This window comes from Petaurus breviceps, unplaced genomic scaffold, assembly GCF_028583685.1.
Source record: "Petaurus breviceps papuanus isolate PSGF00001 unplaced genomic scaffold, PetGlider_PUasm1.0 90638, whole genome shotgun sequence".
Taxonomy (NCBI): domain Eukaryota; kingdom Metazoa; phylum Chordata; class Mammalia; order Diprotodontia; family Petauridae; genus Petaurus; species Petaurus breviceps.
In genome coordinates this window covers 8,849,286-8,873,486 of record NW_027187295.1, presented here as the reverse complement: position 1 = coordinate 8,873,486, position 24,201 = coordinate 8,849,286, and the positions used below count along the sequence as shown (strand labels likewise).

General features: G+C 35.6%; 1 protein-coding gene across 1 annotated transcript in view; it reads right to left on the bottom strand.

Annotated features, from left to right (window-relative positions):
- Nucleotides 1-778: 778 nt before the first annotated feature.
- Nucleotides 779-24,201, bottom strand: part of WDR75 (WD repeat domain 75) — a 39,178-nt gene continuing 15,755 nt past the window's right edge. Inside the window, exons 6-21 of the mRNA XM_069064534.1 lie at nucleotides 23,502-23,572; nucleotides 22,517-22,633; nucleotides 21,085-21,173; nucleotides 17,415-17,573; nucleotides 15,821-15,880; nucleotides 15,615-15,730; nucleotides 14,125-14,300; nucleotides 13,482-13,639; nucleotides 7,082-7,262; nucleotides 6,278-6,372; nucleotides 5,103-5,198; nucleotides 4,562-4,731; nucleotides 2,955-3,014; nucleotides 2,240-2,386; nucleotides 1,482-1,573; nucleotides 779-1,076 (exon numbers count right to left, since the gene is read on the bottom strand). Of these exons, the coding sequence (XP_068920635.1) occupies nucleotides 869-1,076; nucleotides 1,482-1,573; nucleotides 2,240-2,386; nucleotides 2,955-3,014; nucleotides 4,562-4,731; nucleotides 5,103-5,198; nucleotides 6,278-6,372; nucleotides 7,082-7,262; nucleotides 13,482-13,639; nucleotides 14,125-14,300; nucleotides 15,615-15,730; nucleotides 15,821-15,880; nucleotides 17,415-17,573; nucleotides 21,085-21,173; nucleotides 22,517-22,633; nucleotides 23,502-23,572 (1,995 nt within the window). The 3' untranslated portion in view covers nucleotides 779-868. The remainder of the gene's footprint in view (nucleotides 1,077-1,481; nucleotides 1,574-2,239; nucleotides 2,387-2,954; nucleotides 3,015-4,561; nucleotides 4,732-5,102; nucleotides 5,199-6,277; nucleotides 6,373-7,081; nucleotides 7,263-13,481; nucleotides 13,640-14,124; nucleotides 14,301-15,614; nucleotides 15,731-15,820; nucleotides 15,881-17,414; nucleotides 17,574-21,084; nucleotides 21,174-22,516; nucleotides 22,634-23,501; nucleotides 23,573-24,201) is intronic.

Below are 24,201 nucleotides of genomic sequence, written 5' to 3'. Positions count from 1 at the left end.
CTGGGTCTACCTAATGCCCACCATCTAGATCTCCACTGTCCAATGGATCACTGGCAATTTTGATTCTCTGAACAGTGTGGTGTTTCATGATTCTCAGATACTGGGAATCATTAAGAGTTTTCAAGGCTACGTTCTGCTCTACCAAGTTGAATGCTTTTATGGGCAATAAACAAAGCCAGAAGCCTGTATCTTTGGTATATTTCAATAAAATATGAGATGTAAGCTCGAAGGCAGAGACCATCTCATTTTTGTCTGATATGAAGAGAACTTAAATGTTTGTATGTTATAGGGTAATGCTATCAAACTCAAATAGGAACAGAAGGCAGTAATCTACATGTAAGAATCCTGGCAGGCTGAATATGCTTAATTTTGAAATATAATATTTATGTTTCATTGTATTTTTTTTTGATATTTCCCAAATACATTTTAATCTAGTTTGGGCTACAATCATGGGTATTGCCCATTGGTGGTGTTTGATACCTCTGCTGTAAGGTACTGCTTGTGAAATTTTCTTTTAATTGCTTTTCATCCATCTCCTTTTTTTGGGGGAGGTGAGGGGAAGAACTTAAACCATCTATGCTTTTTCCTAATCATTTAACATTTTTTCTTCTTGTCGGTTTGCAAATATCTGCCCTGACTACCTTAAAAGAGTTATAAGTATTAAATGGCATGACATACATGAGACCACTTAAAAAAAGGGTAATGTATTATAAAAATACAAGATGTTATTGTAACTTTTTTGAAAAGGTCTATCTCTTAAAAGTATAGGCTGCGAAAATTTGGTATTTATTTTATTTATAAAAGGAACGACATAAAGACAGATATAGCAGTATGATAAAAAAAAAGTGCAAAGTTTCTTTTTCTGCTGTTAAAGAGAACACATCCAGCTATAGTCCACTTTTCTAAGCTTCCGTAACTCTTTCTCTTGAGTTTTAGAAAGCTGAGGTATTATTTCATCCCCTATAACTGTGTCATTTATTGTATTCTGGATCTTTTCAGAAAAATCATTTTCTTCATCTGAGTCATCAGCTGCCTTTTCACTCTCCATTTCTATATCATCCGGAATTTCCTCAGCACTATAAAAAAAATATTCAGAGATACAAAATTTATTACTATATATTAACTTTTATAACATTCACCTTGATGTACTTATACATCAAGATATTACCAAAAACATTTCTTAGCAATTATATTTTGTAAATTGGCTTTTGCTGCATGAATCTCTATAAAATATTTTAAATCATGATGAACTCTATTTAAGGGACACAGAAAACAACTTATTTTTCCATAACTCATGTTTACCATATTAATTTATAGTTTAATATGTTAATCTTCAAACTGCTTTAATTTTTAGCATATCAAAAACACACTGGTCAAATATTCTTATGAAGAAGAGGAAAACACGCAAGCAGGTATAAAAGCCATTATCATGTACAAAAACACGAACTATTAAGTGATTAATTTCAAGGCTTCTTACTTACCTCTTAGTACCTTTTGATATCAATAATGAATTAACAAACATGGAACACAGAAAAGTGGCGGATGGTAGTACATGAGCAGGAGTTTGAAGGAGCTAAAGTAAAAAAAAAAAACAACAAAAAAATTTGAATTTAAGTTTTGCCTTTGTTTTACTAAGAACTTTTCAATTCTTCATCTTGCTATGTACTTTACCTTCATCTTCTATGTATCCTACCTAGTTCCATTAAAGAAGCTATAATACTAGAAAGAATGGTATGTAAAAAAGTAAAACCAAATAAAGATACATTTTTTCTCTATCAAAGCAATACACAACTTGTCCTGACCTTTTTTGCTTTAAATCTGCATACTATGTAATTACTTAATGAGCATGATCTTAAAGGAACTAAGAAGGCAGCAAAGTACACTGCAAGGAGCACTAGACTCCTGAATCAGAAAGACAAGTCCTATCTCTTTGCAGCTCTGAGACCTTGGGTAAGTCATCTCCGACTTTTCTAGGATTCATTCTCCTCATCAGTAAATTGGGGAAAGGGGTTGAAACAGACATCTTTAATGTTGCCCCTCAACTTCTTCCAGCCCTAACATTCTCTGAATATTTTTTTAAAAATTTATTTACTTTTAGTTTACAACATTCAGTTCCACAATCCCTTGAGTTCCAAATTTTCTCCCCCTCCCTCACATTCTCTGAATATTTAAGAAACTAAATTTCTCCTTCAGTGTCTCTACCTCCACAACCCTCCCACCACATTTTTATTAGTATTACCTCACTGATTGCAGGTATGTCTTCTGCTGAAGGGTGATAGATGAGCTCATTCTCCATCATTTCATTTGGATTGGCTTCCTGCTGCTTTCGATGCTTTCCCATTAGGAAATAGAAAGGGGTTGTTGGAAGGCTTTCTTCTACTATTAGCTGTAAGAAATGAAAAAGGGTGGGGTGGAGTGAAGGCTATTTATTGTAAGAGTTGCAAAAGAATCTCCTCAAAAGTTACTGGGATTATTTTAATGAAAAAGTAAAACTACTTTAACTTCATACTACGAGCTGGGGTCATCATCTTGAGACGAAAGGTAGCAGGTTTTAAAAATTTATTTGCTTATGCTACAATATAGGGTGTGAAATTTATTATTTTACAGGTTGCTACTGGACTAAAATTAGAAAACAAAACTTAGGGCTATCTGCCTCAAGTCATATTTGAATTGTAGAAGGTCCTTCTTTTCTTTATCTCCTGTGACAGATATACATAAAACAGATGTCAAATCAAATGTAAGCTCAATCTGAAGTTCTTGGTGGCTGCTCTGGCTCTTCACCCTTGGCCATGTCTTGCTAATTAATGGGCAAGTGTGCCCTGAGAACAGGAGAATACAATGGCAAAATCTTATTTTTATCTCTGTGTAAAGGTCAGCTCATTGTTGAGACCTAAGAGCCCCTTATTTTGTAGGGTTGTTGTCACTGTCTCATTGCCAGGGAGGCTCCAACATACCTGTTTGCTTGATGGTGTAAGTTTCTCTTCTGGGGATTTTGTACTGAAGGTCATTAAATCCTAAAAAGAGAAAAAACAGCAACAAAAGGTTGTATTTAATGAGAAATCTAAGACAAGGCTGGGGCTTTCTGTGATATCGATTTCTTCATAATAAAATAATGGTAGCAAATGGCTGGTGGTTTTCTGGAGTCAGCAGACTTGGGTACAAGGTTAGACCTTGGACAATAACCTGCAGTCAATGCCCGAGTCAGCTCTTTAAGACTAGATGATGATTTGCTATCTACCCTGAGAGTTTCCTACACCAAAATCACAAGTCTGAATCAAGAAAATCAAATAATGCAAGACTTTAAATACATTTAACCATTATTTTTAAGAATGTCAGAAATATCTCTAGGAAGACTCCAGATAAAATTCAGTAAAAGCAAACTAATTATGTTTTAACAAATGTTTAATTGGTTTATAGCATTGTCCACCCAAGCTCTGCTCTGACACCTCAAGGCAGCACAAAGTTTAGTTAAACCAGGACTGCTGAAGGCTGTGTCCACGATAGAGTTCTAGCTCCGGCTAGGCCAACCAGTGAGAGGGAGAGTTTGGGCCTGTGACCTGAGGAAGGGCTGGGCCAAGTCTGGAGAGACTCATCACTCCACTGGTAAAAGTGATCCATTTTTTTTCACTATAGAAATACACAAAGACTATTTACTACAGCCCCCAGGTGCTGTTCTTTGTATAAGAAGTACTCACAGCGATGAAATCAAGGACCCCTGAAGTTTTTTTACAGACTTTATATCAATGTCCTTTGCTTGCAATGTATAGAATTACTATGACATTTAATAAAGTGTCCATGTCTTGGCATGTGGGTTGCCTGGATTTTGATACTGTGTGTAAATTATGGCAGAATTCAGTTTTAAGAAGGTAGAAAACTGGAAACAGAAGATTTGGGTTATGGCTCTGAAGTAATTAAGGTCTTTAGGAGGAAAAACACTGTAAATAAAGTAAGTTTTTGAGGTCTTTCATGGTATAGTAGAAAGAGCACTAAATCTGGGAACTGGAGGAATAGGAAGTTGAGACCTTTTTCAAGTTTTGCCTCCAACATTTACTACTAAGTGCCGAGTTACTACCAGTTTCCTTATCTGTAAACTGGGTTAATTTTTATCTCACAGTAAGGAAAGGGACAGAGATGGAGACTTGAACTGCACTGGCACAGGGTACTCCAGGATGAAGAAACTCCCTCTACCAAGAAAGGTCATTATCTTCTCTTCCACACAGAATATTAGAGAACTATTTAGAACATAGAGTGGTTATGTGATTTGTCTAGGGTCATACAGTATGTATCAGAAATGGAATTTGAACTCAGGTCTCCTTGGCTTCAAGGTTGGCTCCCTAGTCAATATGCCTTCTAGTAAGGGAAGCATTATATAAACGAATTATTATTATGGTTGTTAATTTATGACACTGAGGATAATTCACAAAATAAAATTCCTTTTGGAAACTGAAAACTTTAATGAAATAAATCACTGAGAGAGAAGAGCGAATGGGTGTAGGAGACATCTTAATTAGTGTAGGACTGCTTTTTTTCACTTTAAAAAAAATCTCTAAGTGCTAGTTACCTGTGATTCATTTAAGAAGTAAAACTGGGATTTGTTTAGCCACTGGTAATCTTCTGAGATATATGATTCAGGGACATCTCTTGGAACAAACACAGCACACTGGACTTTCTCTCTACAGATACTCTTTTGAATACACAATGGCCTTGGCTCACTAGGTTTAAATACAAATACTGAGGGGGAGAAAAGAAAACACATCAGCATTCTGAAAGGTAAAGTTAGTTTTAGATAAGTATATATATATTTTTATCAAAGAATAGCAAAGTAGTCCAAACTTATGAATTGCTCCAGAAAGTTTATGTCCTACTCCTTAATTATTTTCAGGAAAACATGTAATTTTCTCAGAACCAAGTATGAATGCAGAGCCTTAAAACATGCCCGGGGACTGGAAATCAGGAAAGGGAAATGGTCTGTCTCAGGCAACATAGTTCCAAATGAAGATTTGTTTTGAAGTTAAATCTAACTCAATTATCTCACAGGTTAAAAAAATAATCAAGTATTATCTCTATCTACTTTGATCACCATTTGCTAGTGAAGTACTTACAGTCTGAACCTCCGGAGGACCAAGACACTGCAGCAATATTATCTGAACTGGGATCTGGCTCCAAGACTGTAACACTGAGTTGTACACTCCATTCCACTGTAAGAATAATCAGTCAAAAAGAAACTACTTAATTCTTAGTCTCACCAAACAATAAAAAATGTGGACAATTTCTTGTCCAAAGTTCAGATGAATAAGTACTCCAAACTTATAGTGACTTCAAACTGTTTGGTTTACTCATGTATGACTTTCACTTGGTTATTTCCAGAGAGAGAAGACAGAATAAAAAGAATTAATACTTCACATTTCCTTGTCAAATATGTATATAGATTTAAATATTCTTTGGAATATTATACTAGGAAGTCAAAGAACAGGGTAGAGCTACAGTATACCCTGCATAACCTATTCCCAACTCATCAAATTTTCCTTGATGACAAATTTCATCAAATGACAAAGTATATCAGAGGCAATTGCCTTAGGTATTTTTCCACCGGGAAGAACAATGTGCAGCATAAAGAACACTATGGAGTTGGAGAATGTGAGATTGTTTCTTAACTTTGTCCTTAATATTGTTGTTCAGTCATTTCGGTCATGTCCTACTTTTCTTGACAAAGATACTGGAGTGGTTTGCCATTTCCTTCTCCAGCTCATTTTACAGATGAGGAAACTTAGGCAAAGAGGGTTAAATGACTTGCCAAGGGTCACAAAGCTAGTAAATGTCTTGAGGCCAGATTTAAGCTCAAGGAGATGAGTCTTCTTGAGTTTAGGCTTGGCATTCTATCCTCTGTGACACCTAGGTGTCCCCTTAACAAATATGCTAACACCTACCTATATAGATGCAGTATTTCAAAAACTGGGGAATCTAGCTGGCTAGGAAAACAATAAAAACTGAGTGGCCCCTCTGGAGTTAAAACAGAATCTGGATGTTTCTTATAATTTCCAGAGTTTTCTGTGGGTTGTGAGCATTTTCTTTGAAGTCATAATGAATTAGAAAAAGATCTTACGGGGTGGCTAGGTGGTACAGTGAATAGAGCACTGGCCCTGGAGTCAGGAGGACCTGAATTCAAATCCGGCCTCAGATACTTAACACAAAAACTAGCCGTGTGACCTTGGGCAAGTCACTTAACCTCAATTGCTCTCCCCCCCAAAAAAAGAAAAGAAAAAGAAAAAGATCTTACATGCACAAGTGAGCAGGTTCCAGCAGCACAGAAAACTCTTTTCAGTTGTACCCAAAAGGTATCTAGAACAAGTTTGTCTCCCAAAGCAAAGGTTCCTAAAGAAGAACAGTAACAAAAAAAAAATGGGAAATTTGCACTCTTGTTTCTCATATTTTATAGTCCCTGGACTAACCTTATGTAAACTATAGTTTTGAAGGGGCACATAAAAACTAAATTGTTTATAATTATTAAAGTGGAAAATGGTAGGGGCAGCTAGGTGGCTCAGTGAGTAAGAGCACTGGCCCCAGAGTCGGGATGACCTGGGATCGAATCCGGGCTCTGATATTTAGCACCACACCCAGAAATAACTAGCCATGTAACCTTGAGCAAGTTACTTAACCCCAACTGCTTTAAAAAAAAAAAAAGAGGAAAATCGGTCATGGGACATGACAGCAAGATTTATTCAGGCAATTTATTTTATTTCTTAAAAGTAAAGTGGGTGTCTTTTGGGAGGAAAAAAAAGAATCAATTTTATATCTTGTATTTGATCATACACTTCTGTAGAGGTTGCCCAAATCATTTGACATATACAAGAAGAAGATGGACCCATCACTGAATGCTTATTTTGCCAGAAAAAAGAAGATCTCTCATACTAAAGTCTAACACAGGACTCTTACAGGTAGGATCAGAACTTGGAGCTCCAACTTCTGCTATATATATTATCTTTGGAGTAAACACAGTAATAAACTTCTCTGGACAATAATTTATTTCCAAATTTTAAAATGTCAATAAATACAACTGCAGCTAACATTAAAGATTACTTACTTTATTTTCCCAGGACGATGGCAAAATGTACATTTAAGCTCCCAAGTAGCTGAATCCCATAATGTTATTATTTCCTCGAAACTAACTGCAAGCAAAGACTCATCTTCAGAGAAACAGCAATTTGTTGCTTGGTAATTGTGGTAACTACCTACAAAATCACAGGTCCAACCCATAGCTTGTTCTGTGAAAACAAAGAATGAAATTCTAATTGGCAAAATAATTCCAAATATCATAATAAACCTACATATTCACAAAGCAGAAATATTAATATAAAAGATGTTATATAATGTAAATATAATCTACCATACTTAATATGTGCAATGAACACCAATGAAGAGGAAAATATAGAAAAAATAATTTTAAAATGTATTATGTAATCTCAATGTTCCCTCCAATGATGAAGAGACAGTGTACGGATGCCCATCTATCGTATGTGACTACTTACCATGACTTCCCATAAGTTTTCCCCAGGAAGTCAACTCAATGTGCTGGAGGACTTCCCCAGCTTCTCCTGATGTCATAAGAACACTAGAAGAACATTCTGCCTATCCACCTGTAATCCCTTGACCCACGTGACCAAATATCTCATCCTCTCTTCTTAGCATCAACTTTCTTTTTTTTAAATAATTAATTTTTAGTTTTTAAAATTCACTTCCATAAGATTTTGAGCTTTAAATTTTCTCCCCTGTGCCCCCCCTCCCTCTCCCGACAGCATGCAATTTGATATAGGCTCTATTTATTCATTCATATTAAACATATTTTCACATTAGTCATGATATAAAGAAGAATCAGAACTAATGGGAGGAACCACAACAAGGAAGAAACAAAACAATAAAAGAAAAGAGAGCAAATAACTTGCTTCATCTGTATTCAGACTCCATGGTTCTTTCTCTCGATGTGGATAGCATTTTCCATCACGGGACTTTTGGAGTTGTTGAGAAGACCTAAGTCTATCAAAGTCAGTCATCACACAATGTGGCTGTTACTGTATACAATGTCCTCCTGGTTCTGCTCACTTCACTCAGCATCAGTTCATGTTAAGTCTTTCCAGGTTTTTCTGAAATCCGCTGGCTCATCATTTCTTGTAGCACAACAGTATTCCATGACATTCATATACCAGCACTTGTTTAGCCATTACTCAACTGATGGACATCCCCCCAATTTCCAATTCTTGGTCACCACAAAGGGAGCTGCTGTAAATATTTTTGTACATATTGGGTCCTTTTCCTGTTTTTATGATCTCTTTGGGATATAGATTTGAAGTGGTATTGCTGGGTCAAAGGGTATGCATAGTTTGTGCCCTTTGGGCACAGTTCCAAATTGCTCAACAAAATGGTTGGATCAATTTACAACAATGCTAATGTGTTCCAATTTTCCCACATCTTCTCCAACATTTATAATTTTCCTGTTTTATCATGTTAGTCAATTTGATAGGTGTGAAGTGGTAACCTCAGAGTTGTTTTGATTTGCATTTCTCTAATCAATAGTGATTTAGGGCATTTTTTCATATGAGTATAGATAGCTATTTCTTCCTCTGAAAACTGCCTGTTCATACCCTTTGACCACTTATCAACTGGGTAATGATTTGTATTCTCATAAATTCAACTCAGCTCTCTACATATTTTAGAAATGAGGCCTTTATCAGAGACACTGGCTATAAAAATTGTTTTCTAGCTTTCTTTTTCCCTTCTAATCTTGGTTGCATTGGCTTTGTCTGTGCAAAAACTTTCCAATTTAATGTAATCAAAATCATCCATTTTGCATTTCATAAAGTATTGTTTGGTCATAAATTCTTCCCTTCTCCATATATCTGACAAGTAAACCATTCTTTGCTTTCCTAGTTTGCTTATAGTGTAAATCTTTATATCTAAATCATATACCCATTTTGACTTTGTCTTGGTATATGGTCTATGCCTAGTTTCTGCCATACTACTTTTCAGTTTTTCCAGGACTTTTTGTTAAATAGTGAGTTCTTAATCCAGAAGCTGGAGTCTTTAAAGCATCAACTGTCTTGACAACAAATTAGTTTCTGGATTCTTAGTAAAGGAGGGACTAGGTTAAAAACTAGAACTGAGGACTTGAGGAGAGGAGGTTTATAGCACATGCTTTCTACTTCATTCTCATTTATGTGAACAACTGTTACTCTCTTTCAAAACCTGAAAGAAACTTGACTTGGCTCAATTAGGGATAAATCCATAGTTACTGGTTTCCCCACAGGTAAGGGGGTGAGAGAAGGGAGAAGGGAGAGAGTATTCCTCTTCCTAATATAGCCTTAACAATGCTGAGTGCTTTCTTCCATTACTGACTTAACTCTGCTCATAAGCAAAATGGACTGATCTGAATGGTTAAATTGGATTTAGTATTTTATTTTGCCCTTGTGCTCCCTCTGGTGGAAAAGAACGGAAGTGGAAAATAGCTATAAACGAGTGCAGACAAAACCTGAAGATACTGTCTCTAAAATAGTAAAGCAGCTAAAACAAAAGCATGAAGACTTAAAAGACCACACTTATCTAAAACTGAACTCTACTTCTATGAAAACAACCAACAGAAGAAAGCAATGCTCAAACATGCCAATTAATCAATAAACATATATTAGGTGCCTCCTATATGCTACTTCTTGCACTAAGTGCTGGTCAAACAAATACAAAATTGAAATAGTCCCTAGCCCTAGCATAAAGAATTTCCAATAAACATAAAATATTTATGAAATATATAAAAAGCAAATGAAGACTTCTTTTGGGGGGGATGGGGTTCATGAGGAGATCAAGAAAAGCTTCATATATAAAGTTGAATGTGAGCTCAGCTTTAAAGGAAACCAGGGATTCTAAGGGCATGCATTTCAGGTATAGGGACAGCCAGGGCAAAGGCACAGAGATGACAGATGAAGGACTGTGTGTTAGAAACAGAAAGAAGAGTAGTCTGGCTGGCTACAGACTATGTGAAGGGGGTAGTTGGAAAGTTAAGCTGGAGTAATGTTGTGATGAGCTTTTAAATGCCAAAGAGAGAAGTTTGTATTTGATCACAGGGGTAACAGTGGAACCACTGGAGTTTACTTTTTACGGGAGTAACACAGTCAGACTTTGGTTTAGGAACATGACTTTGGTGGCTGAATGGAAAATGGATTCAAGAAAAGAGAGTCAAGGTAGAGAAATCAATTAAAAGGCCATTGTAATATTCTAGGCGAGAGGTTGAGTGCTGGAACTAGGGTGGCAACTGAAAGAGGAGAGATGAAGGTATTCGAGAAGTAGAATCAGTAAGGCTTGACAACTGACTGACCATGTCTGATGAGGAAGAATGGGTTAAGGAAGACTCTGTGGTTGCAAATCTGGTTGACTGGAAGGATGACACCTTAAACAGGGAAATTTGGAAGATGTATAGTTTTGGGAAGAAGATGCTAAGTTCTTTTTTTCTGGACATGCTAAATGTCAGGAATGGATATAATTCTAGAAATTATAACAAATAGAAAGTATGATTAACACTGACACATACAAAAATTTAGCAAGATAGAGTCAAAGCAAAACTGTCAACATTTCAAACTACAAAGGCATCTCAAGTATATACTTTTAAATGTAATGTTTTAACAATAATATGGATAAATGAATAAAACTTCTTAAACAGCTTACAAAGTTCTCATTAAAAAATTTGCTGGAGAGGATTCTGGGAAGATGGCAGAGTAGATCAGAAAATTTCAAGCTCTCAAGATTTTCCTCCACAAAAGAGATAAAATAGCGCCTCTGGGAGAACATAGAGCCTAGAAAACAAGGGCAGGGGCAAACAGAGGTCCTCTTGGAACAGTACCAATTCAGAAGACCTAAAGAAAAATCCCAGGACTAGACTTCCTCTCAGGGAAGAGTAAACACCCCCAGGCTAGGACTGCTTTAATAACAAGAGGCAAGCCTTGGGGTTAGGTGCCTCAGGAGGCTGCCTCTGCCTGGCCACAGGAACTTTTATCCCTGGGACAGTGAGGGGACCTGGGCTTCTGACCTGCGGAAAATCTAGGCAATCTCTACTGACAAGGAATGCTAGACTCAACTGTCCTGCAGAGAGCCATGGGGGCAAGAAGGAACCAGCACATCCCTGGTGAGTGCAGAAGCAGTGGGTTGGAATGACACTGACTGTGGACACTTGTAGGAGATTGGAGGTCTTGGTCTGAGTTCAAGGTCAGAGGGGAGAAATGAAGAGGATCAGACACCAGAGGCACCATCTCCCATACCCCAGGACTAGAGGTGATTGTTAAACTTAATTATTTAAAAAAGAAAATGCACAGGCAAAGAAGAATACAACTAAAGAGCTACTATGGGAATAGATAAGACTGGGTTTCGACTTCAGATGAGGATACTGAAGCAAAGAAACCCTCTTCTACCCCAAAGAGTAATGTCAAATGGTTGCCTGCACAAAAAGAATGCACTGAATAATTTTAAAAAGACTTTAAAAATGAATGAGAGACTGAGGAAGAATTATAAATAAAAAATATAATAATAATACAAGAAAAACAAGAAGATTATGACAAGAAAGTCCAATTAGAAAAGGAGATCCAGAATCTGAAAATCAGAATTGAGCAAGAGGAAGCCAGTGAAGTGATGAGAGATGAAATAATTAAAGAAAATTGTCCTGAAGCACTGGAACAAGAGGGTAAAGTAGAAATAGAAAAAATCTACTGATCACCACCTGAAAGAAATCCTATGAGGAAAACTCTTAGAAATATTATAGTTAAATTCTGAAACCCTCGGATCAAGAACAAAACATTATGAGCAACAAGAAAAAAAATTTACATATGAAACTACCATAACTGGAATCACACAAGACCTAGTGGTGGAAATATTAAAAAGATAGCAGGTCTTGGAACACTATATATCAAGGAGCAAAAGAACTGGGCTTCCGGCCAAAGATATCAGACCCAGCAAAGCTAGGCATAATTTTGAATGGAAAAAAATGGACATCTGATCAATTGTCAGACTTCCAGGACTCTGTTAAAAAAAAACCTTGAACTCAAGAGAAGATTTGACATATGACATCCAAGAGAAATATAAAGTACACACCAATGACCAATTACAAGGGACAAATAAGCATAGAATGCTAACCTTTTATGTATGGAAAATGTAAAACCTATGTCTAAGATTGTTACTAGTAATTAGGTAGCTTATAAGAAAGATTGGGGTAGACCTGAGTATAATGTGACTTTAAAAAGTAAAACCATTCAAGAACAGCTAAAAGAGTAATTATCTTATGGAAATGAGGTGCAAGAGGAAGAACCAATACAGAGGAATTAGATCGGGGAGGGGAGCTGTTAGTTCTGGAAATCTACTTTCATCAGGACTGGGTTTAAGAGAGTAAAATACATATACATCTAGAAGAGATTAAAAGTCATCTAAATTTAAAAAACAAATAAAACTCTAAGGGGGACAGGGAGGCTGAAGAGGAAAAAGAAGGGCTCCTTGGAGGGGAGGGTGAGGGCATAGGTTAAAAGTGGGGTACAAAAGAGTGTTTAGACTTTAGGGGAATGTGAGGATAAGGGAGGGACTGCTGCAGTGGGGATACATTAAGTAATAGGAGGGTAAGTTTGCAGGCAGGAGTAAAGTAGAAGAGTTAGGAGAGATTGGAAAAAAGAGATATGCAGAAACATAAAAACTAGGAGTAGAATCTTTTATGGAAAGTATATGTTTGTGTGTGTATATATGCGTATATGTATGTATATGTGGGTATATATGTGTATGTATATATTAATACCTATATATAAATAAATCCATGCTCAATTGTAGCCTTGGGGTGGCAGCTAGGGAGAGTAAGGGAGGAAAAAAGAACCAAGTAAAAAGTGACAGCAGAGAACAAAAGAAAACCTACAAGGAAGCAAAGAAAAGATGGACAGCTTTCAACTTAATGTACAGTATTTAATATACAAGCTTTCTTGAAATAATAAGTTATTGCTATATCTTTTGAATCATCTCCTATGTTTTGCTGTGCACATGATGTGTTTTTTCTTTTCTTATTTTGTATTTAAGTTTATGGTTTGTTTGGGTTTTTTTGCTTTTTGGAGGGTGGAAGGCAGGGTAGTGGGGGTTAAATGACTTGCCCAAGGTCACACAGCTAGTAAATGTAAAGTGTCTGAGGCCGGATTCGAACTCAGGTCCTCCTGACTCCAGGGCTGGTGCTCTTATTCACTGTGCCACCTAGCCACCCCTGAGTTTATGTTTCTTTTTCTTAACTACACATCTAAGTTTTAGCATTTGTCTAAAATAAAAAAAATTTTGCTGAATTAATTTAATAAAATAAAGATTAACAGAAACATTTGTTACAGAAAATGTATATTTTCACTGGAAAACTATTCAACTGTCAAGCAAAATATCGTACTCTAAACATTTTGTGGAAAAAAATACAATAACCCATTAAAAAACAAACTTACTATATATATCTGAGTCATCTGTTAATATCCAGACTTTAAAGTGGCCATCTTTACTGGTGGTTACCAAGGTAGGAGTTTCTGAATTTTCTGTAGTGGAGAAACATAGAGCTGTTACGTGGTCCTCATGTGGCATGTTGATTCTTGTGTTAAGAATAAACCTAAGTGAGAGAAAAGAAAATCTCCTCTTTTATAACTCAAATTATGTTAGTTGTAAACACACATTTATATAAAATTTTTTACACAGGATTAATTTCTTTACATATATTTCTATTTGGGAAAAGGCCAAATGATACACTACTGTCTTCATTAATTAAATCATTTATGGAATGCCGATTATGTACAAGAAATTGTGCCTTTGGTCTCTGTTCTCAAGGGGCTTATGGCTACACACTATGTGGCCTATTTACAAGTATGCTGGAATGCTTTCACCAAATATTTAAGAGTTTTCAAATGAAAAGGAAAAGGAATTTTATAGAATGCAGTATTTCTGCTCTCAGAAAGCTTCTATCACATCCAATTTGCCTTTTTTAGACTTTCCAGTCTAGTTTAAAGTCTGATACTTGAAAAATACAGAGATGAGTTTAATAATAAGTCAATTCATTAATTCTTTCAGATTGTGGACTGGTTATATAGGAAGCATTACCCTTGTTGCTGTTCATTAAATTCCCACAATTTCATCTGTAATTCAAGCTCTGCCTCCTTTTCTTGTCGTTGTTCCACTGTTGCGAGCCAGTTGCCTTGAGAACTAAATGTGGCCTTCATTAGTTCAATATGAACAAGACCAGGATCATTAATGTATTCCTGTTGTACAATATCTAACTAAAGTTTTTGGGGAAAAAAAAAAAAGACATGGAAAAGTATTTATTGACATATGACAAAATATTTTTGTTGAAGCAAAGATAAAGAACACAGGTATCTTCCTAATAATTTTATTAATGTGTATGGACATAGGATTTTTTTGTCCCAAAGCTGCATGGGCTGCCTCAAGAGGTAGTGGGCTGTTCCCCACCCTCTCCACCCGCCCCAGCCTTGGAGGCCTTCCAGCAGATGTTGGACAATCACTTGTGGGGTATGTTACACCGAGGAATTCTTTACAAATACGGGTTGGATTATAGACAACTAAGGTCCTTTCCAACTCCCAAGTTCTATAATTCTGTGTAATATGTAGAATCTGAGAATATCAGAGCCAAGAGATTCATTTTATAGATGAGGAAACTAGGGCCAAAAGAGCTTAATTAATATCTTGTCCAATACTGGAAGTAGAACCAGGACTGCCTGAGTCTTAAGTTTCTCAGTATCTTAAAAAGATTATATGAAATTTTTTTTTTTACTCTCTTTCCATAGAGATGAAAATTTGTAGTACAGAAGAGCTGAAATAACCATTTTTGATGTAACTTCCAAAAAATGTAAAGGAAAACAAACTACCTTAAAATATCAGTGGCTTTTTACAAACTCAGTGATGACTAACTGTCTTTAGGGATAAAATGTTTCTTTATTATAAATGATCTCAATGCCCAATATCGAAGTAATAATTAGATTTGTAACTCAGATTCCAAAATGAATTAAGTATTTTACCCCAGAGTTGTCAACCATTTATTTGATGCCACTGCTTTACACAATAATTTCATTAGACTTAACACCACATCAGTGTTTTACAGAAGAAACAGGAACCCCTCCAAACCTCTCCCAAAAAAGAAAAAAAAAGGTCATTCACAAAGAAAGTGGATAAAGAGGCTCTATCTCTTTCAAGTTGAAGGAAACAAATAACTAGGTTCTATGTTTTAAATTTCTATTTTCTCAGTAGGGCTGATGGATTTGTGCTGATCCACCCATGATCTCATCTGATCTCCTTATTACCAATGAACAATGGGAGCAAGATAGTCAGAATTAGAAGTCCATTACATGACCATGAAATAAAGCAAAACTAAATAACCCATAAGAAGATCTAAACTGAAAATGTGATCTCTTTAGCACTAGTTGAACTAACCAGCTACAGATAGTATTGACTGTGTTCAAGTAAACACAGCCACATAACTTTTTACTGATTGCTATAGAACAATTTCTTTGACCTCCAGATCTTCTGTAAATTCTTTTGGCAATACTTTGTTGACAGTGCACAGAATATAAACTTACATTGTACAGTTGTTTGTCATTTTGGAGAGAGTAGAACTGTAGATGGCCAGGCTTCCCATTCATAACCAAGGCTTTAGTTCTTGGATCAATCATCAAACCAGTGTTGACAACACTATCTGCAAAGGAAAAGTAACAAATAGTTTCCTAGTTAGAAAATGATGGTTTATTAATAGAGGCAATTACAAATGATCTTTATTACACAATACCTTTCACAAGTCCTTGGATTATTGCAGAAACCTCAAGGTTTCGGTGAATGACCATAATCTCTGTGGAAAAATAAATAAATTCAAATGATTTTAAGCGACCCCTAAACACACCTAGGTTCAACAACTACTTTTCGTTCCTTTTTTAAAAAATGGATTTTCATTAATAGAATTTTTTCATCACTTACACTTTCTAGTATGCCTCTCCTCTCCAACTTTTTTTTTGAAAAAATAGAGAGAAAAGTAGTCAGCAATACTGACCAATTCATTGAAAAAAAATCTGATATTATATGCAATGTTCTATACCCACAGTCCCCCCAAACCTTTTCAAGGGAGGGGGGAAGAAACACCTTTAAAGTTGGACTAATTCAGAACTTTATAATGCTTAAATGTAGGGAAAACTGATTTTTGTTTACTTAAAGCACTGTAAGTGACCTATCTAAAAATTTATTTAATCATACAGTTTGGAAGGGATCCCTGCTTCAACACCTAACTGAAGCATGAACCCTCTCAACAGCACCCCTAAGTGGTCACCCAACCAATACTTGAAAATACCCTATTCCAAAGGGCATTTTAAACTTGCCCGGGCAGTTGATTAATTTTGGGAATAGTTCTCATGAATAGCATGTTGCTGTTTCTTTTCATTCAAAATATGCCTCAAGAACCTTCTATCCACTGGTGCTGTTTTTGTCCCCTGGCACCCAGCAGACTAAGTGTAATCCAACTTCCATAGAGTAAGTTTCTGATTATATCCTCAATACTCCTATTTTCTAAGATAAATATCTCTAATCCGTTTTTTCTTTTTGTCCCCCTAGTTCTTTTTTGTTTGTTTGCTTTTTGGAGGGGGGAAGGCAGGGCAATTGGGGTTAAATGACTTGCCCAAGGTCACATGGCTAGTTAGTGTTAAATGTCTTGAGTCTGAATTTGAACTCGGGTCCTCCTGACTCCAGGGCTAGGACTCTATTCACTGTGCCACCTAGCCACCTCACCCCTAGTTCTTTCAATTAAAACACACACACATGGAAAAAATTATAACTGTTAGAGCTTCTCAGAATTTTACCAGGCATTGCTAAAAATACTATTAATACTGATTCAGAAAACGTCATACTATACAAGGAGTAGTATTATTTTAGTATAAATATTTTGACATTTTGTACTTAGGAAGGCAATGCAGAGAATTGAAAAGAATACTGGATGGAGGACCTAGGTTCAAATCTTGGCCCTGTCACTTACTATCTAAATGACCTTGGGCACTTAACCTTCCTGGACCTCAGTTTCCTCAATTATAAAACAAAGGGACTGGCCTTGACTTAAGTTTTTTTCTCTAAATCTATGATTTAGATTACAAGAGAATGTCACTTGGCATTTTATTGATTTTTGGAGGAAGTACATAAAAGAGGGTGAAATCAGGCTTTGATGCAGCTCATGCTACTTTGTTGTTACCCTATTTACTTCATAAGAAATGAAGGGGAGGAGTATAAATAAAATTGCCAATTAAAAAGTTATCCAAGATCCTGACTGTTTCCCTTCTCATGGGATGTTAACTTTTTATTTGGCTACATTATCAGATCATTTTAAAGATAATTTATGTACTTACTATTATCAGAGTGAGAAGTGCAGAACAAATCCCCTCCTGGTGACGCTGAAATGTGTTCAATGGTGCCTCCTAAACGGGGCAGGAACTCTTTATTTTTCTCTATGCCGCCTCGCCATTCTACTAGGACAGATTCACGCCCACCACTCAAAAGACTGGTGCCTTTCCATCCATTACACACACAGAGTGAAAAAAAAAATTTATTAGAGAAACTTTAAATATAACAGGATTAAATGTACAAATACTTCAAAATACACATAACAATTAACTTCTAGGATCTTATATGCCACTCACCACTGTTTTTTTTACTATTATTTTGGAAAAAAAAATGATCACTTAAACGTATTAAGCATTTGTTCAAAGACTGATAAGCCTCTAATCTGTTAGTGAATAGTGCAAAACAAAAATTTTAACAGTAAAGATTTTGGTGACCTGTCTTTACGTTCCCTCTAAGTTGTGAGTAGATGTTTGTATTTAGTGTTGAAATCAAACACAACTTATAAAATTAACTTGACACACCGATAATGCTTGTTATTGTGCATCTGCTAATAAACCACAAATGAAAAACAACTCATAAATTAATGTAACCAGCATGTTTTCACAGCCAAACCAAGACAATATTAGCTGTATATATCCAGGCAGACTAGCTTTGTGTGCTGTCCCTCAAGAGCACATTACATTCTGTACAACTGATATTCTTCATGCCCTTGAATTTTTACATGTGTCTTTTAGTAAAATTCTTGAGTAATTAACTCACTAGAAAGCTATCTGACATTCTAGGGCTTGATACACAGAACAAAGTTTTCTGAAAACAGGAACATCTCTCTGGAGGATCTAACAATTAAAGAGACTTTGCTGTATAATCTCCAGATCAGTGGCAAATAACTTAGTCTCATACCTTACTTATATTTATGATCAGATGGTCACACAAAATTATCTGTTGTTGCTTATTCTACGGTTTCTATGGCCTTAATATATGCATGGGACACACTAACAAAGAGAGCCTTTAAGGCAACATTTTGTAATACTAAATTGCTTTTATAGCTCAGTGGATATATTCAGTGGAATCTTGTATTTCTGCATCTTTCAGTCAACTCTGTGATAGAAAAGATGTTGTCTACTGTAGAATATTATTCACAAATGCCAATCAGGTCCTTGTGTACACTTTAAGCAAGGATGCCCTTGATGTGGGTATAGATTTCTTTCAGATCATCTCAAGAATTTATTCCTCAAGGGGTGAAAGATGAAGAATGAGATGCACATTTTCAGACACAGTTAATGTACGGATTGGTATAATAATATACATACAGTATAGTTAACTCAAATACAAGACAATTTTGATTGTGTCTTGGTTTTATTGTTTTCTAAATCTAGGAGAGAAAGGGGAACCAGTGATAGAAGGGAAACGTGTATAACGTGTTTTAAGGGAACAGAGGTTCAGATATATGTGTGTGTGTATTTTTTCTTTAGAGGGGCTATTTATAATGGGGAGAGCAATTTTATATGCAATCCCCATTTTTCTGCTCTTCATATACAGAAATACTAATTGGTATTAAGTGGTATTTGTTAAGTACAGAATAAAACAATTGGTGTTATTTGGTATTTATTAAGCATAGAATAACAAAAGAAAATTAAAGAAGAGGAACTGATCTATTAAATTTATATTATACCCTGGCATGGATCTCCTTTGTGTGGACTAAGTCTAATCCAGGATATACATACTGAACTTCTGTTTTATTTAGACAGAGGACTGTTACGTTAAATGTGATCCCTCTACTCTCATTCATGAGTAAATTGCTATAAAATCTTAAATTATTCTCATTTGTCATCTGTTATCTTCCTACTTTCAATCCTTAAATTGTCATAGGATGATTTGTTTAAAAGGAGTCTCTGGACAAACTTTCCTCCACCATTTCTCATTTTAGGATATTATACCGCTAGTAACCTTCTACTAGTCTCTTCTTTAAAAATTCATAAATGAGATTATATTCTAAATCTCTTTTGCTGTCATATCTCTCTGCTCAGAGATCATATTTATTATTATTATTTTTTGCTTTTTGGAGGGCAACTGGGGTTGACTTACCCAAGATCATATGGCTAGTTTTTGTGTTAAGTATTAGTCTGAGGCCATATTTGAACTCAGGTCCTCCTGACTCCAGGGCCAGTGCTCTATTCACTGCGCCACCTAGCCGCCCCCCAATCATATTTATTATTAAATGCCTCAGGTGGTTTCTGTTGTTCTGCCCTCCTCACCATGGCAACTGATTTACATCAGTTGAACTTCTTTAGGAAATGGTGTTAGTCCATACTAATGACTATAATTATATATAAAATTATATAATAGTATAATCCTTTATTTTTCATTTTTCTGCATTAATATAGTAGCAAATTAGTATACATTCTTTTTTCTTTGGTTTGATTTTGATTTTGATCTTTGTTCCAACAAGTTAACATAGTTGATTTATAAATGATTTTCATATTCAGTTACCAGTCATTCCTTGTGGCTTTTTTTAGGTGATGATTGTTGTTCACTATTTTATAACATTTCCTTACTCTTTTCTTGAAGAAAACATTCATGATGTACAGAGTATATGTTTTGTGCAGTTTTAATTGTGCTAATCAAGCTATTAATGAACACTCCGTCCACCCCCTTATTTCTGAGCCACTGTGGATAGTTTTCTATATACAAGACTCCAACCACTTCCTTTTTAAAAATTCTAAATCATATTTTCCCGATTTTTTTCACAGTCTACACTAAGCTGGACTGTGCATTGAAAACATCAAATAATACAAAGACTTAATTTACAAGGTCTTTATCAATATTTCTATAGAATTTCTCTACTTTATCATTCTCTCTGCAATAGATATTGGTGCAGAAGTTGCAACTATCTTCAGGTTTATTTGTTTGTTTTTGCCAAAAAACTCATCATAAGCCCTGCAATATGAGATGAACAAGTATCCCATGAAATGTTATTTTATTATTGTCCAAAGGCAACTCTGTTAAATATGGCTCTCCATGGAGAGCTTGTGAACCATCCTTCCATTAAACTCAAACTTCCTTCTGTCTTATTTCATTGCAGATACTGTCAAGATTAATACAATTCGCTTTCTATATTACATTAACTCATTGGTCATTATATATAGATTTCACATTTAAAGTACCTACTACTCATAGACAGGCTAAAAAGAGAGATTCTTAGCATCCTTTATCCCTCTTTTCTGCCACTTTGTGAAGTAGAAGGAGACTGCTTAGGAGTAGGGTCATTTTGAAACTTTTTTTTTCAGGGCAGGTGGAGGGGTTGCCACAGTAGAAGAATTCATTGTGTAGTATCCAGCCCACTTGTGATGATCTTCTCTAGACCCAATTAGACTGCTCCATGGAAAGCAGGTGCAATCTGTTAGCATTACTATACTTAAAGTCTTTCTAGCCTGGCAGAATCTGCTAGAGCTTCTATCTTCCTGTCATATTCTTCAAAGACCCAGGGGTCCCCTCCATATCATAATGAAAGATGGGAGCAGGACTTATGTTAAACTATATTGCAATGCAATAATACATACAAAAAGAAGAGCTAAAATTGTGCATTTCTGCCAACAAATTATGCAAATCCAATGACTGCTGAGTTTATTACACAGGATTCATTTCTATCTTCAAAAGATTAAAAAATATACTCACCTTCTATTGAAAAAGCTAGATCCATAACAATATCATGGTGCCAATGTAGAGATGTATAGGTATAGTTTTTATTGTCATTGAAATTTCTCCTGTTGAAGAAAAAGACACTTAATTTCAGTTAATCAGGAATGTGGTAACAGCCTGGATCCTATAATGCTAACTGTCTTCTAGATAGCTTCATATGGATAACCTATAACTTAAGATGTCTAAAATGCAACACATCTTTGCCCTCCTACCTATCCCTGCTCTAAACTTTCTGATTTTGTGGAAGGCACTACCACAATTCTAGCAGATCAGTATCAAATCTTGGAGTTCTCTCTGTAGCTGTCAAGCTGTAAGTTCCTCTCTCCAGAATATTTCTTGCTTCGGCCTCTCCTTTCCACTCTCGTGGCTTTTACCCAAGTTTAGAGCTTTACCTCTATCAGACTAACACTACAGTCCCCCCAATTACTCCCTGATTTCACTTTCTCCCCTTTCAAATCTATCCATCACAATTACCAAACTGAGATTCCTAAAACATATATCTGACCATTTCAAATCCCCTACACAAAAACTTTCAGTGGTTTCCTGTTGCTTCTAGAATATAAAATACAGAGACAGGGGTTTAAAACCCTCTACAATGACTCCAACCTACCTTTTCAGTCTTAATTCCTATTTCTTCCCTCAACACACTCTCTATTCCTGCCAAACTGGCCTTTTGCCTGTACTCTCATACATGACAAATCATCACCTACCCTATGACTTTGCAGAGGTGAGCCCCCATGTCTGGAATACACTGGCTTCTACCTCTCTCTCATTATCTTTAGCTTTCTTTACAAGACAGTTCAACGCCACCTCTTCCATAAGTTGTTTCCTTATCATCTCAAATACTACTACCTCTCTCCTTCCTCTTAAATCTTTACTGTATATATAGGGTGTTCCAAAAATTTTAGTGAAGTTTAAAACACTGATAACTTAAAATTTCTACTTACTATTTGTGTATGCCATATCTTCTAAATATAAGCACCAAGGATATGGGCTGTTTCATTTTTGTTAGAACCCCAGAACCTATCACAATGTCTTGTACAACAACAAGCACTTAACGATTTGTTGCCTGAATCATCACGTAAGGCTGATTGTTTTTAATAAGCAAAAGTTAAAATACTTTTCTCTTTCACCACCTATCATCTGTAGCATGATGTTAACTGCTGAAAAAAAAACTCCTACTTTCACTTTTTTCCTTTTAAAATTGGTGAGATAAAAGGTACTGTCTTCAAAAGACCAATATAAAAACTTTGTTAATGAAGGCAACAATAAGACAATAATACCTAATTTCAATCAATTTAGTGGGTCTTCAGTGTTCTATTTTTTGATTACATACAATTACAAGTTCTTCAAGGTTAATGCAACGTATCATATGTAAGACTGGCATGATCTTCATGAACCAACCTACCAGAGACGAATTCTGCCATCCTGATGTCCAGTTGCTATGCAATCTTCTTTAGGGTGACACGCTACACAAGTAAAGATGTTATTGCCATTCTTCTTGTTTCCTGAAGGCAAAGTAAACCTTAAAGGAAAAGTTTTTCATGATTATAAAAATAACTTCTGTATAGGTAGTAGTGTTATGCTTCTATAAAAGGGAATCCTAAAAGTACCGGGAAGGAAAATTTTAATTTTCAAAATCTATTAAATGGAAGATTAGGAGGTAAGCAAAAAATAGGCCATGCATCTTCTTTGGTAAGTACACAAAAATATTCAATTCCACATATATTTGAATCTAACATGGCCCTATTTTACTTGTTCATCTTCTTAGAGACCTTGGTATATGTTACTGGACTTTATCTATATGGATCTCAATTTCCTAATTTGTAAATGAGAGGGTTTGCCACTACCTTGTTTGGTGGTTTAAACTTTGGGCCTCAGGTTCCTTACATATAAAATAACTAAGTTGGCCTACGTAATTCCTCAGGTCTCTTCCACTTCTGACAATCTAAGTTTAATTAAGTTTGAATTAGAGTCAGACACTTCTACGACTGGGGACTAATTATTAAGGGTTAAATTTCCAATTGAACCAAAATTTGGAGATAATTTAATTTTGAAGTATAAACAAAATATCAACCCACCCATGGCACTGAATGACTAAGAAGCATTTAGCACCTTTAGCTGGCCACAGCATGGGTTATTCATTGTCAACCTGGCAATATGGGCTATTACATTTAACTCAGGAAAATAAAACAGAGAATTGATATATGAAAAGCTAGGAAAATCCTAATCCATTACAGTATTAAACAAGAAACATTTCTGAAATTTAGAATACTACAGGTTAAACAACTACAACAATAACCTTAAGTTTTAAAATAAGTTTAATTTTATGGAGAAAAAACTTAATACATTAAACAAAAACAGTGACCACCAAAGCCAAAATGAATTCTTACCTAAATGTCTTTTTCTTTTTGAAGAAATACACAGACAAGTGCAAGTCCCGAGCTGCAGCGACGTACTGGCTCTAGGTTTTGGGAGAGAAACAACGTGATTTTAGGCATGATGAGCTCATCATATTCCTAAAAATAGAAGCATCAGAACTGCTTAATTGCAAATATTCTTCTCCTTACAAATGTACCATATTTCTAACAAAATAAAGCATTTTAAAGTTTATTAGGGCAATGATGTATGCATCCAAAAAGAAACTAAGAGGTGCTACCTACAAAGGAAAACAACCCTGAAAAGGCTTTAGAGCTCTTAGTGATGCAATGGTTAAACCGGAGGACCAAAGATGAAGGAGGTTACCTGTTTTCTGATAGAGAAGGGATGGACTTAACTAAGTAAGGGATGTGCTTCTTAATGAGAAATACAGCTCTTTCAACATGGCCAATGATGGAATTTGCTTGCTTGATTATGCACATTTGTTACAAGGGTCTTTTTTTAAATTGTGGTTGTTGAATGGCTAGGGATGGGAGTAGGTGGGTGAGATGTAGAAAGAGAGAGAAAGGGAGAATATTTGTTAATTAGAAAGAACACATTATAGTTTATCACCAAGAAACTTCTTAAAATCAATGAGAATATATGTTCACCATCCCTTTCACCTCAACTTCAAAGCCAGTAAAGTTGTTAATAATACAAACAGCATGAAGTTTC